General features: G+C 46.3%; 1 protein-coding gene across 1 annotated transcript in view; it reads right to left on the reverse strand.

The window, feature by feature from the left end:
* RORA (RAR related orphan receptor A) overlaps nt 1-8,055 on the reverse strand; it is a 711,378-nt gene extending 703,323 nt beyond the window's left edge. The window contains exon 1 of the mRNA XM_079768378.1: nt 7,844-8,055. Within this exon, the coding sequence (XP_079624504.1) occupies nt 7,844-8,009 (166 nt within the window). The 5' untranslated portion in view covers nt 8,010-8,055. The remainder of the gene's footprint in view (nt 1-7,843) is intronic.
* Nucleotides 8,056-15,337: the final 7,282 nt, after the last annotated feature.

Below are 15,337 nucleotides of genomic sequence, written 5' to 3' on the forward strand. Positions count from 1 at the left end.
TAGAAAGGCACATTCCCAGCCATTTCACAGTCAATTCTAATTTCATTTTCTTCTTTGCATAGAAGGCTCTTCCCTCTAAAAGATCCCCTTCCTTCATTCACAGCCCCCCCTCCCCAGCCCCAGACAGGCATTCTTAATTTCTGTGTGCACTGCTCCACTCCCCTATTTCACCATGCTTATCTTTTCCCCCAAATACTTCACCCAGCGAAACACACTTTAGCTTGTGGTTCTCCTTCCTTCACTCCACTTCTGAGAGAAATGTCTGTGTCTGGAGATTGTAAAGTCACCTTCAGGAAAGAGGCATACAGTGGCTGTCAATTAATCAGGATAAGACAGAAAAAATTACATCGTGTGCAGCTTTGCTTCTCAGTACATGCAGTTATACTTTGGGGATCAAAAGGATTTCTCCCAACACAACCTAAAATTCACATTTATACCTTTTGTTTGGCTGTAACTAATTCTCTACCTAGCAGTACAGTTAATGTTCTGGATTATTTAGAACAGTGATTACCATACCTCATTATAAATTTTAAGTGTTGGTCCCTCATTTATCTCCCCCCTCCCCGCCAATTCTGTTTCACCTCTATTCTTCATAACATGCCTATTTATCCTTGGTGGCATTCTTTTCTTATAAAATAAGTCAAATGATTTCAGATCCTGTCGTTTTTATTCCCACATCTAGTTTGGCATATAGATTTTAAGCCAGTTTATTTTCTCCCATTAAGCACAGATCCAAATGTCACCATTCTTATCACGTATACAATTCCATCAAGTTTCCGAGTGTCGTTTATACACAATTTTATTTCTTCTTACTCCTTTCACACACGCCTACCACTTAACGTACAGCAACCTCGCTGCATTCGTATTTCATAAACTTCATCAGCATTCAGCCAAACTCTCCCCCGAAGTAAGCCAGGTATTTTTAACAGCGTGCTGCCTCTTTCACAGGCGTGAGGGCCCCAGACTAAGGGGCACCCTTCCGTGTACCCCAAAGAGTTTCATCTATCATGGTCTGGACCTAGGAGCTTCCTAATGATTTCAAAAAGAACTTTCAGATAGTTCATAATCAAACCTCAAATGCCCAATCCCACTATTAGAGATGATGTAAGGCTGAGTGCGCTGCAGAGAACACAGCACCGGGACAGCCACTGCCCAGGACGGCCTGGAGTCCTTCAGCCCTTTCCAGGAGGTGGGACACCTGCACTCTCAGCGGTCAGGGGACACTGCAAAGGGCTCCCCAGCTGGCCGCCGGGGCCTCGGCTCTGTGGACAAGATAATCACCAGGAAACCACGGCGCCACGCGTTGTCGATGTGCCACAGCACATAACGTGGTAAGACAGTTTGTAATAATGACGTGCCAGTTAAGGCCATAAACATCTGTTGGGGGGTGGAAAAACTCCTCCATCAGCACAAGGGAATTGTTACCTAGAATTCCTGTTAACATTAGCATGTAAAAACCGGAGCACCAAGTGAGCCTGCCTAACCCATGACTCTGGCATGTGCGTTCTTCATCATGCCCCGCTCCCTGCTTCTAAGGATGGCTTTAGAAAATCTCCTGGGTGCTTTTATTACAAAAGCAAAAAAACAAATAAATAATTGGGATGTCACAAAAGCACAGCAAGACTCCCCCAAGCTGAATTCCCAACACTATGACATCCAAGGTATCAAAAGGTAACCGCAGACTAGCGATAAGTTGGGTCCCAGACTAAGTGGCACCCTTCTTTGTACCCCAAAGAGTTCCATCTACCATGGTCTGGACCTAGGAACTTCCTCATGAAGGTGGAGTGGGCCGGCCCCGGGGAAGCCGGCCTCTGCTGGTGTGGTCCCGGGGATGCCTTCCCTACTGGTGCAGGGAACTAAGGCCTCAGCTTGGAAAAAGAGTTCCTTTGGGGGGAATCTAACTGCTCTTTATTGATATTCTTGAAAGTCTTCCTTCTAACCCTGGAGTTTCCTATCTTTCCAGATTTATGAACCCTTTACCAAAGACACACCTTGAACATATCGGAGCAAGCGGCAAAACTAGTTGGCATTTCTATCTACTATCATACAGAGGAGTAGTTACAAAATGCTACTATGCTACAGTGGATAACTTATTTGTGACGACAATAGCCCCCCTGAATATGTGAGAATGATTTTACATCCTCTGCAACTCCAGAGGAAAAATCAGGGCTCCAGACTTGAGTTGAAATTTTCCCATAAAATAAAAACCTCAATTAATCAGAACCAAATAATTGGAACTGAATTTCTATTTTGCTTCTTGCAGCCTGGAGAATAAGAGAGACAAATAACAAAACATACTGCTATCAAAGATTTTAAAAAAAATACAATTTCCAATATGGAGTCGGGACAGATCTCCTCCAATCTCAGATTCCGTCCCTACTTACAGTTTCTATAACGTACAATGAGTATTCATCCTCCGAGCAGTGGCCCTGCGGCACCATAATACCCTCAAACCTCAAAGGAAGGTTCAGTTACATCCTCAATGTTCTTTTTAGGGTAGAAAATGGGATCTGCATATTTAAAAACTATATTCAATAAGAAAAAGACCAAAACATTTCTGGTTAATCTGTTTGTAAAAAAAGAAAAAAAAATCAGTAATATCCTGGTGCCCGTGTATTAATCAACACTCGAACACTGATTATCTGAGGACTTTTTTTGAGGCATGAATTCAAAGTAATTCAATTTTATTTTTCTTAACATAAAGCTTAATAAGATGGGTGAAAAATTTAACAGCTCATTTCCAAACTAACACTTCCCATCATGTAGAAGAAAAAAAATATTTTTAAATGATAGATGAATGAGAGAGAGAGAGAGATCCTAGATTCCCAGCAAGGAAGACAGTCTTCATATTCACAAGGGCATTCCAGATTCTAGGTTAGGGGCCTAGACGCAAGGCCTTCACAGCAGCCCCCTCTTGCTCTGGAAAACTCATCACGAATCTGGAGTGAACGGGTCAGGAATCTCCTTGAGGCAGTGCTTGATGCCTACCTCACGGTCCCTTCACGTTGGCTCGTAGAAGACAAAGAGGGTAAAGAGGGGGAGCCGCGGGAAACATCATATGAGGAGAGCTGCATTTTCTATAAAAAAGTTTTGGCATTTCGGGCAGTCACATTACGACTCTCCCCAGACACCTGAAATATAGTTACGCATTTTGCTTCTCCAGACACCGAAGTACATATTTAGGCTAAGAAGCACAGCTCATCAAGTAGACTCGGAGGGTGGAGGGGACAGAGAGAGTACACTCAGGAAAAGCGCGGATGCTGTACAGAACAGACCACAGAATTCCCCCGTGACACCCAACTCAGTCTGTCCTCCTGACATCACACCACACCTTCCTAAAGGCAAAAACGGGAGAACGGTCTCCCCAAAATGGCAGAAAAGCGTGCATCTTAACTCAGAAGTGACAAGTGTGTGGCTCAAGGAGGCCCCTGGGCTTGTCTCAGGGCGTTCCAAAGGTCAGCTCTGGTAGGCTTGCTTCCCAAAGGGATTCAGTTGTCACCAAAACCCCTCAGAATAGTTTCAACCAGAGGCACAACTATTGCTGTGAGCATTCTGGGACCTCCCTGCATCTCACTTAGGAGTCTAGTAGGGAACCGGCACCTCGGCTGCCTGGAAAACTCGAGCTTACGGGTCTCATGGTTAGGGGTTCCCACTCAGGCTCCATATTTCAGTACCAGCAATAGAGACATTTTCTAAAGCCAAGGGCTCCTCATCATGCCAGGAGGCTTTGGGAAATTCCAGCAGGTGACTAACATAAAAAGAGTCTGCTGTAAATGTTTGTAGCCGCTGAGGATTTGACTTCTGGATTAATAATTCAATTATTTTTAAGGAATAAGGGGGGGGGGAGCAACAGGAAAGGCTATCATAAATATCATCAAATGCATTTTCTAAAATTATTCGATTACATTTTTAGAGGGTGTAATTATAACTGTTTTTATGAGCAATTTACTGGAAAATTAAAGTCTCTTGGTTTAAAAAATAATTATCCCATCCCTCTGGCAAAGGGTTTTATCCCAGCCGGCATCTCTTTTTAAACTATGCGGCATCATTTGTTCACTGTGGAGAGCGGGGTCCGTGTAAGGAAAGTTGACCTGAGAATCAATCTCTAGAGAGGGGTCTCAGGTGCCAGGCATGAGCACCTACCAGAAAGTGAATCAGCTAAGGCTGAAGGGGTGAGTGGAGGTGACACACTTTCAAAGTCAAAGACTTGTGTGGTTCTAGAATTCCTCCGGGCTACAGGCCTTGTTAACTGATTTTAAATCAATTTAAACTGAGCTTCCAGGGGATTCGATCTCAACCCAACTGAGCTTTTCAGTGTTAATCCCATCTTTTGGTTTCGATTTTTCCCTTAGGTTGGCCTGCCCTAAAAGCATCTAACCTTCAGCACTCGCGTTCCAAACCAACTGTGTGGCACCCTCCCGCTGTGAGGATAACTCCAGTGAAGTAAAATATGTAAGCTTCTGGCATGCATATAATAAGGAGATTCTGGAAAAGGGTTTTTAACAACAGTTATGTCACAATGCTCATGGCTCCCTGAAGTCCCTGAAAGCCTTGTTAAATTAAAGATTCGCTGTGGTTTTTTCCCTGCTTCATTCTTACTTCCCATGTTGCTTCTTGCCGTTCTTTTTTCCCTTTCATTTTGTAAAGATGGGACTACATGACACCAGCCAACATTAACACCACCTAGAAAACGGGGCAGTTTTCATGAAAACGGCTAACATTCCCCGCCCAGTTTTTAGGGAAGAGAGAGGTCGAACTTCAGATTATAAAGCCACACATGGGATTTTGGAAGCTCAGGCACATACCATACACAGCCAGTTCACACGTGGATTCCCAGGAGTTAGGAATTTAGCAGCTACCTCGGTAATGTCTCATGAGGTCACCTCAATGTCATGAGAATCCAGACCACAATCTCTGTGGCCTTCAAACACTGCTGGCTGGATGCTAACACTGCAACCTCTCAGGAAGGCATCTCCCAAATCGGAAAGCTTCCCACTTCACCCAATGCCAAGAACTCCATTCAACCATCCTTGAGGTTGAAAATGCTAATTATAAGGTGGTGATGTTTGCTTTTCCTCTGAGTTGTGTGCCTTTATGTTTTAAGTATTATAAAGGCATAATCACCTAGTGTGTAGGTTAATTTCTTTCCGATATTGTAATTTATGCGACATTAATATTGGATGCCAGCTCCAATTTTCTTGCTGCTTACACTCTGGGAGCCGACTTGCATATTCTGCCAACTCCATTACATCATCTGAAAACCCAAACATTTCCCGTTTCTAAATCACTCTCAACTACCAGGCACACTTACACAGTCACTCTTTTTCGCCCTAGCTCACACACAAAGATGGGTACCCCCGAGGAGCAGACGCTACATCTGAGGTTAGAGTCTGCAAATGCACATCATTTCTGGAAGCTATTACTACTGCTGTGTTAGCTAAAGGATGCCTCCATCTCTGACCTTCCTTTTTCCATTCAGACTGTTATATAACCTAGTGCCTGCGTGCAGGATGTGAGTTGAGTGTTTGGGCCTTACCCCTCTCCGCCCCCCCTCATGAAATCTCCTGAGGAATGGACAAGGGGTTGCTTCAGAAGAGTAGGGACAAGGGTCAGCAGGTCAGCAGGTCAGCAGGTCAGCTGCACCTCTTCCTTGTCCCTCTCCCCTTTTTGCTGAGCCTAGGGGGCTGGTGGTACTGAATGTCCCGGCGTTATATAATTTGCAAGAACAGCAAGTTACGGATTTGCTAGTTGGTTCTGCAGCCTGCCACCCTGATCTCTTTGCAAGAACACCTTCTGGCAAGAATGACACCTGAAGATGCTAATAACAAACTTGGAGGGAGGTATGGGGGAGGGGGGTTTAAGACAGAGGGGAGTGGCAGCTCAAGCCGGAAATTAGTGTGGCCCCTAAATAATATATCTCCCCTTCCAAAAAAAAAAAGAAAGCCTCAGAAACACATGAAGGGGATTTTCTCCAGTGTTTCTGATTAACCCTGTTACATAACCCGCTCGCATTCCAAATCCACCGTCTCAGGGTCTAAATATACTCTTTGCAGCCAAAAGCTTGCCACACACAAACTCACCGAGCTGGCCTTAGGTCCGGGCCCCCAGCCTGGATCCCTCTCCCTTCACTCGCGGCCTTCGCTGCGCCCACCCCTCCCGCTGGAACCCCGGTTTGCGCCCACCCTCCCGCTCAAACCGCAGTTCGGTGCGTTCACTCTTCGGAAATCGCCTTTAATTAAATGTTTTTCGAGTGTGTCATCCTGATGGCTTTTACTGTACTCGAATTCCGTGAATGGAAAAGCGCCCGGACAGGGGGTGTGGCCAAGGTTGCGGGGGGGGGGGGGGGGGGGGGAGATACTGTAAAACAGCCAGCACATGATCAGCCATATTCCTACCTCCAACTATAACACCGAGAGTAAGGGAGCGGCTCCCAGGGTCCCCACTCGCCTCTTCCCAGCCCTCCCCAAAGGCCGCTGGAAGCCGAGTGGCAAGAGGAGGGGGCGCGCAGGGCCGCGCTCAGGCCGGGACTGGAGATCCTCTCCGCCCCAGCCCTGGGCTGCTCGCGCGAGCCTGCTTCCTCTGGAGTGACAGGCGTGATTTATACATTATTTACAACAGTAATTAAAGCAATAGCTTCCTCCGGTTCTTCGCAAACTCCAGGCGCATTCAAATAAATAATTCTTCCAACCCCAAGAAAAACCCCACATCATGTCCCGACACCTTTAAGAGGGAGAGAGTGAGCTTTCCCGAGCACTCCACAATAAGTAGGAAAAAGCAAGGAGGGGCCAATGGAGCCCCCCACACCACCCACACCCACACCCTCCAAATGAAGTGTAAAAATCGCCCGGGGAGGTGGGGGGGCATCGCTCGCACTATCCAACCAGCATTCAACTTGCACGGACCATTCCCAGCTTCTTGCAGAAACGCTTGGAACCTCACCGAGGGAAGGATTCCCAGGGCAGAAATAAGTTTGGGTGCCTTTCGAGCTTTCTTTTACTGCTTGTTTGCTTTTTGCAGACGCTCACTCCGAAGGCGCGTGGAGCTCCCCACAGGACCGCCGCCCTCCGCGCGCTGGCGCGCACACGCCCCCCGCCAGCCCTGGCGCCGGGCTTCGAACCCCCAGTCTGCAAACTTGCGCATCTCCCTTCGCCGCGCCCGCCAGACAACTTGGCGAGCACCTCTCGCGCCCGCAGCCTGCTCCCTCCAGCCCTCGGCCAAATCCCTAGCCCACCGGCCGTGCTCCAGAGAAGGTGCTCACGTCGCCCCCAGATCCGGGGCGCCCCCTCTCCACCCCTGGGGTTTCCATGGTCGCTCACTCCATCCGCCCTCCCTCAGCTCTATTGGGGGATCAAAAACCCAGCCCGCCTCGGGCAGCCTGGGCCCAAACTGTCAAGAGGAGAAAAGGTAAAAGGGGAGGAAGGTAGCCATAAACAGATTTTCTTTTTCCTTCTTTAAAAGGACACTGCCGCTTTAAAAGTTTCTTTCCCGGGCCCCCACTCTCCGGTTCTCCGTATTTTGGGGGAGCGTATTTAATTTCGGCAGCGCGGCTTTCCTCCTCTGTTTGCAGAAAAATCAAAGCCAGGGGGTGAGCCCGCCGGCTGTCAAGCCTCCTGCCGCCTTCCCCGCCCCCCTCTCCTCCCGCAAACCGAGGACGGGTTGCAAAAGTTTGCAACATTTCTGGGGGGCCCAGGGGGGAGGGGAGAGGGGTGCTCCGGGCTCGGGGCGCCGCTGCAGGCTCGCGCGCAGCTCCGGACCCCGCGCCCCGGGCGCCCGCTCCCGGGCGCCCCCCGCTCCGCGCCCCGGCTCCTGCCGCCCCCTCCTCACCCCTCTCGCAGCCTCCTACCTCTGCTGGTGCTGGAATAGCTCTGTCTGCGCACCGGGGCGGGCGGCTCGCTCTTGCGGGCGGAATCCTGGTTCAGCGGGGTCTCCCTGGAGCCGGCGGCCGCGTCCGCGCCGCTGCTGCCCGGCTCGCTGGCGGCGGGGTCGGGGGCTGCTGGAGCTGACTCCATGTTTTTTCCCAATGTAGAGATCGCTGGAGATGGCGAGCTCCGAGACTCCCTCTATCTTCTGTTTTCAGAGCAACTCTATGGTACCAAAAAAAAAAAAAAAAAAAAAGGAGAAGGAGACGGGGAGAGCTGGAGGGAGAGAGCTAGCAGCGGCGGGCGGGCGAGGGAGAGCGCGAGGGAGCGCGCCGAGTGTGTCTGGGTGGACGTGTGTGTGCGCCCGAGAGGGGACGGGAGGCGGGTCTGGCCACAGGCAGCGCTAGCGAGAGCTTCTCCAGCCGGCCCCCACACCCACATTCCCCACCCTCCAGACCCCAGACCGGGAGCCACGGACTGGCTGCCAATTTTGGGAGGTGGGGGAAAGAGGGGAGGAGGAGAGGAGAGCCTCTCGCGCCCCAGTCCTCCACTCTCCCCAGTCCAGGGACAGAAATTTAGACCGGCGAGATGATTCTGTGACCACTTCTGAGACTCTCTCGGGAACTGAGCTCATCCCCACCCGCATCAGCCCGGGAAAAGACAGATCTGATGATCCACGTTGGGGAACCGCCAGTAGCTTCCTGCAGCCCAGCCCAGCCCAGGACTGAGGAGAAACTTAAAAGGAGTTAGACCTGAACTTGACACCCCAAGGAATGCAAAGGATGGGAGGACCTGGCACTTGTGACTTCTTATGGGAAGTCCAGTGGGTTTCCAATCTTGGTTTGATACATGCGTGTCTAAAGCAGATTTTGTGAGTTTAGAATCTCATGGATGGCCAGCTTCTGGTGTGATTGGAAAAGATCTCTTTGGGCTCCTTTTTCATTTCCTCCGCGAAGGATCCAGAAACACTTGGCAAGGCAATTTCTACTGAAGAACACTTTGGCCTGTTTGGTCCATGACTGTCTAAGCGGGATGCATCTTGTTCATGTGAGGCTGCTAATTGTCTGCTGTTCCTCTTGCTATGAATTGTACAGTTTCATCTATAAGATGTATACTGGAGAAGCATTAATAACGTCTGGGTAATAAAATGCAGATACTTAATGGCACCTAATAAGTCACATCATTGTAGGCATCTCTCTATACCCACCTTTTATTGAAACACAGTGTGTTTAATAAAACTCAAGGAAAATGGAGAATTGCATCAGTGCTAGTTTGACTTCCCCCCAACTCCAATATGAAGGAACAATACTAATTAGATGAGTGAAAAACATTTAGAAGGTAGTAACCTGATTTCTCTGCATCAATACTCAACCCACCATTTACTTTTGCCTGCAGAGACACAGATGAAATCAGTACATTTTAAACACATACTCCCCACCTTTCTTTCAGAAGGCTCACTTGCTCGCTCACAAATTTTGACAATAAAAATATTATTATATACCGAAGGTGGCATAAATATGTCTATTTAGGGGGAGACAACTGGGGCACATTTTGCATCTGCTAACTTCCTGGTTTGGAAAAAATGCATTTTTAAAATAAGGAGGGAAAACCTGGTTAGATAATAGCTTAAGAAGAACCTCCACCTGCCAACTTCACATGTGGTTTGTGTTACTGTTACTGGTGTTGGTCTGATTTCAAATACACAATGCTATTTGCCATGGTCTGTGTGTTAATCAGCAAAACCTGTGGTCCACTCTTGGGAGTGATGTAAACGAGATGTGAACAGTCCTGATACTTGAATCCAGTCTCTGCAAGGATCCCTGGCGTTAGCCTGTCAGCACCTAGGAACAATGCCATGATTGTCTCCTCCATCCCAAATCAGATGTGTGCATTTACCTATACATTAGAGCACAGACTTCCAGAGCGGCCTTCACACCATTCGCAATTGGTTAGTCTGTTAATGTTCTTCCTACAATTGACCTAGCTTGTCACACTTGACTTTTCTAAGTAAACACATATATCAAAGCGCACAGTTTAGTAAGTTCCTGTGGGACCGTGGGTGTCTCAAAATACATCCACTGCCCCATATTTATTTTAGAATATTTAAAAAATACTTCTCATATTAAATTTCACCAATAATTTGGAATGCAAGTGGCTTAAAAATATATATCCTTTTTAGGTACGAGTAGCAACTTGTTAACATTTTTTTTTTTTTTTTGGTTAAGTCTATTCCCCTGGGCCTTCAATTGGTTCCTAAACTTGTATTTGCTCACCCTGGAAAGACCTTCCTGAAAATGGCCCCGGTGACCCTGGTCAATTAAGGTAAAATCCATAGTCCCTTCAGCAGTAAATTTCAGCTCCAAAAAGCCATTTCTCCTAACTCTCTCAAACAATTACTGCTTCTGCAATTTAAAACAATTGGGAACTCAAGTGCTTTCCCCAAGGGAAAAATAAAAGTGAGTTAGATACATTCCCAGACTGTCAATCATTGTTACTAAAGTGTAAATTACCTGAATTGGGGAAGCATTTGAAACCTGAAAAGCACAGTGATTAGGTTTGTATTTCTTTCTTTCCCTCCTGCCCCTACTCTGATTACTAATTAAGGCTTTCCAATATTCCAAATATTTGGAAAGACGGGAGCCTTCCTTAGACTCTGCACACTGACAAAGACCAACAGCGTTTACCTAAAAATGGTTCTTTCACTTGGTACTACTGAGTTCTCTGACAGACAATGGCTTAAAAAAAAAAAAAAAAAAAAAAAACCCTATGCTTTGTAGAACAAATAAGCCTGAATTCAATTTTTATAACTCCTCTCTCCCTCCCCAAAGTCACCAGGACTCTCCCTATCTCCTTACAGGTGCCAGGCTCCTCTCTTAGTGGTAACACTACTTTTTTCTTACCCCAAAGTAATTACCGGGAACCTCAGAGTCAGTTTTAACCCTTCTCTCTCACCCCTGCCCCTAGCTCCCCACGTCCTTACGTATTTGTCAGGTGCTTGAACATCTATCTCTGTAACATCGGCCCCTCCTTTCTGTGGCCACCAGGCCAGTTCCAGACATTATTGCTTGCCTAGACCATGCCAATAACCTTCCAAATAACTGGCCTTACGTCTTATCACCATTCTAATCCATCCCAGACAGCTCTGCCAAGTTAATTACCCTGAACTACAGCTCTCATTTCCCACCATGTCACTCCCCTGCTTACAAGACTTTAACGGCTCCCCATTGCCTATCCAATTAACTACTAACTAGTCAACGAGGTATTCAAGGCTCTACCTTACTTACTGCTGCACTCCTGCTCCAGGGATGGCAAATCAGCCTCGTCTCCTGAAGGGACTCCTGAGGTTGGTTGGGAAGGTGTGGGGTGTGATTGCCTAATGCTGTCTCCCATGGGTGGAGGATGGGGAGTGTGACACTCATGCCAGGAGTTTGCCAAACTGCATTCCATCCTTACATAATAGCCTGCAATCCAACCAGGCCACATGCAGATCCCTGCTCCTCCTCCTTGTAGTCCAGGATACAGGATACGGGGACAGGTGGCCATGCCTCTTCCCCCTGAAACGCCCTTCCTGACTTCTCTGCTTTTCCTTCAAGTTTCATTCTAGAAGGCAACTTCTCCGGGGGACCTTCCCTGATTTACCCCAGACCAAATAATTGAACTGTCTTCATACTCTGCACCCCTCTTAAGGCATTTGGTATACTCCACTTCGTGCTATGGTTGATTGAACATCTGCTTTACCCTCCGTGATGGAAGACGCATGCCTTGAGAACAGGGGCTCTGGCTTTGCACACAGTAGGCACTCATTAGAGTTAGTGAGCTTGGGGAATGGAATTGATGAACTAATCATAAGGTAGCATATTCACACTGAGATTCCATCACACAACAAGAATGAACACCTAAGCATTTCAGCTTTCAATCACTTGAAATAAACCTTTCCTTCCCGGATAAAAGATTAGTTGACATGCACGGGCTGTTAAAATTTATATATGCAAAAAAGTTGACAGTTATTTTCTTTGCATTTCTTGGAGAGGGAGAGAAGAAACATTATGGAAATATATAGTAGAATTTTCTTGGGAGAGGGGAGCTTTCTACAACATGCCTAAGAACAAAGAAGACAGAAAAGTAAAAGATAGTACCCAGTCAACAAGTTTCCTTTCTTTCCAAAAAGCATCAAGAAGCGGAAGCTGGACTTTATGCTGGAAATACAAAAGCTCAGATGAAAATGCAGTACCACTCCTGCACATGGGAGGGGCTCCTTCCTGCGGCACAGTGTGTGTGTAGTCAGGGCGGCCCCGACCAGGAGAGTCCGGCACAGCAGAGCCCTCTGTGCAAAGGAAAGAAGGAATGGTGCAAATCTGAGGTCCCCATGGGTGGGAACAGGAAAGCAGGCTTGCCAGGAACTAGGAAATAAAGAGGAAGATTAAAGCGTGCAGCACCCACTCTGGGTAAGCCAGTCCACCCCTCCTTCCACTTTGTGGATGAGGAAACTAAAATGCAGAGAAGTGACTTGCTCAAGACCACCCAATTAATCCGTGACTCTAGGTAGTAGCTTTAAATTACCTGAATTCAAGACCCGACTTAGCCACGTACTAGCAGTGTGACTGAGGGTAAGTCACTAACCATTTCTGTGTCTGTCTTTCCTCATCCATAGATGAAGGTTGTTATCAGGATTAGATGAGTTGATCCCTCTAAAATGCTTGCCACTCAAAATAGTGCTATTATTGTTATGCCTCTTACAGGGTTTAAAAAATGCTGTATAAAACTGCACTGTCCAATACAGTAGCCACTAACTACATGTGGCTATGGAGTACTTGAGATATGGCTAATCCAAATTGAAATATGTGATGGATGCTAAAATCCACATTCGATTTCAATGACAGTACACAAAATGTAAAGTATCTCATTAATAAATTTATGTTGGTTGCATATTGAAAAGACAATAGTTTGGATATATTGGGTTAAAATAAAACATATGATTAAAATTAATTTCATCTCTTTTAACCTTTTAAAATCTAGGTACTAAAAACATAAAATTACTATTTGCTTTACATTACATCTATATATTACACAGTGCTGGTATGAAACACGTCTGGCATGTAGTAGGTATTATCATGATTTAATTAGTGTAAAATGCTAGGGTTGGGCTGGGGTCACCCTCTGGTCAAGAGTGAAATCTCTTGTCATTTTACAAAGTCTTCATTGTACTCCTGCTATTTGCAGGACGTTGAGCTGGGTATTAAGGAAAATAGAGACAAAACTGCTGAGTCTCAGAGAGAAGGTCAGATGTGCACACCCAAACTAAGTGGCATTCAGTGAAGAGGCTCATACCAAACTGCCATAAAGTAAATAGCCACGTGTGGCTACTGGTCATTGTATTGGACTGCAGGCTGTTGATTTCCAGTTTTAATCTTTTGATCTTCTGAGCCACCCTCACATGGATATTCATTCATAAATTTTAGATTCTATAAATATTTGCTTTGCACCTGCTATGGAAAGATGATGTAAGGGATTCTAAGATGAATTGGGTAGACCTCTGTGAGGAGCTAAGACAAGTCCATCAGCACTTCAATACTTAAGATATGAAGCATTGAATGCCACAGGACAGGTTCAGGTAAAGTACTAGGACTTCAGAAGGAGTCAATATTCCCTGATGGAGAAAGCAAGGACGGTTTCCTCGAAGAGGGGACGTTTTGTGAGTTGTTTTTCCTGGAGTCAGGGCTAAAGATACATACTCATTTGGTATGTGGTTATGGACATAGATGAACGTTTTGCAGAGAGTTGCAGTCACTGACTCGGTTTGTATTCTCCAGGTGGACCTAATCTTAGTGTTGCACACAGACAGTTTTCCATTAAGGAAGTACATCAGAATCTTCACAGTGCCACGCAATGTCCCAGCTAGAATATATCTCATACATCTATATTTCTACCCTGGATCTCTGGTTCTCAAAGTGTGGTCCCCAGAACAGCAGCCTCAGCATCACCTGGGAACTTGTTAGAAGTACAAAGTCTCTGGTTTCAGACCAGACTTACTGAATCAGAAACTCTGGGGTGGGGTCCAGCAATCTGGGCGGGAACAAGCCATCATTGTGATTCTGATGCATGCTTAAGTTCGAGAACTACCTTCCTAAATTCAAGACCACCTGATGTGTAGAGACACATACCGTATATGAATAACTCTGAATCCTAAAAGAGAGAGCTCTTCTCATGAGAGATGAGATCCCTGCCACCGTGTGACTTGGGCACAACCAGATTTTCCAGCACCGAATGAGGAACCATAACTAAGCCTATGCCCGTCTCATTATTTTGGTGATAATTACATAGAGAGGATTTTTTTCCTCTGTTCTTGCACAAAAACTTGGATAGAGCTTAAATTTAAAAATTAAAAGAAAAAGAGGGGAAAAAAGCTGTCAAGCCAGCCTGGGGCACTGATGATTCAGATTGCCAGCTCTGCCCTGGCGAAGAGGGATGTTTAGATAGAGGCCCTGTGTGAAACTGAGTAAGAAATCAGCAGGAAGTATTTTCTGCTTAACAGATCAGAAGGGTGACAAAGACGGGAGCACTGTTCCAAAAAGAGACATCAGACTAGACATTATGGGTCAAACTTTCCTTTAGAAATAGGTCTGAGTTGTCCCTCCTCTCATGCCAGGAGAAATATAATTGGCCCCAAAATGTGGTTGGGCGTCTTACTAAATGATTTTTTTTCCATTGTAGGTATGTCAGTTACCTATATACAACAACACTAAATAACAAACCCTCCCCAAACTCAGCAACAAGCTCATCCTCATCCGTATGTTCTGGGGAAGCTAGGGTTCAGCTGGGCTTGGCTCCAGGCACCTGGTGGGAGCTCTAGGACTCTCTCATTCTTCTTGGAACAGTGGTTGAATGGGGTTTGCTCGGCTCATGGCAAAGGCAGGTGCATAAGAGAGTGAGACCATCAACCAAGCATAGCCAAGCCTTTGCTAATATCCCATTGGCCAAAACAAGTCACAAGGCAAAATCTAAAGTCCAGGGGTAGGGAAGCACCATTTGCCCATCAAGAGACAGAGCAAGGCTGTGAATGTATAGAATGACTACAAGAGAGTGAACATTTGAGGCCAATAATTCAATTATCAGAGATGGTTTAACTGTAGACCAGAGGTTTTCAAGCTTGGCTGTACATTGCCATCACCCGGGGAGTTTTAAAAATTACTAATGCTTGGATCCTGTCCCCAGAGATTCTGGTTTAATTGGTTTGGGGTGCAGCCCAGGCTGGGAGTGGTAATAGCTCCCCAGGTGATGCTAATGAGCAGCCAAGTCTGAGAACCACTGGTGTTAAACCAAATGCTATTGATTAAACAAAATGAAAAAAAAAATGTGACCACTGCTTTGGGGAGGTCCCTTTTCTATGCATTTGGGGAACTTCCTATCTTTTAAGACTTTTTACAATGAAAGCATTACTATGTCAGATGCAATTTCAATTCCCTCCAGTGAGCAGCCTC

This window comes from Cnephaeus nilssonii (assembly GCF_951640355.1).
Source record: "Cnephaeus nilssonii genome assembly, chromosome: 4".
In the NCBI taxonomy this organism is placed as follows: Eukaryota; Metazoa; Chordata; class Mammalia; order Chiroptera; family Vespertilionidae; genus Cnephaeus; species Cnephaeus nilssonii.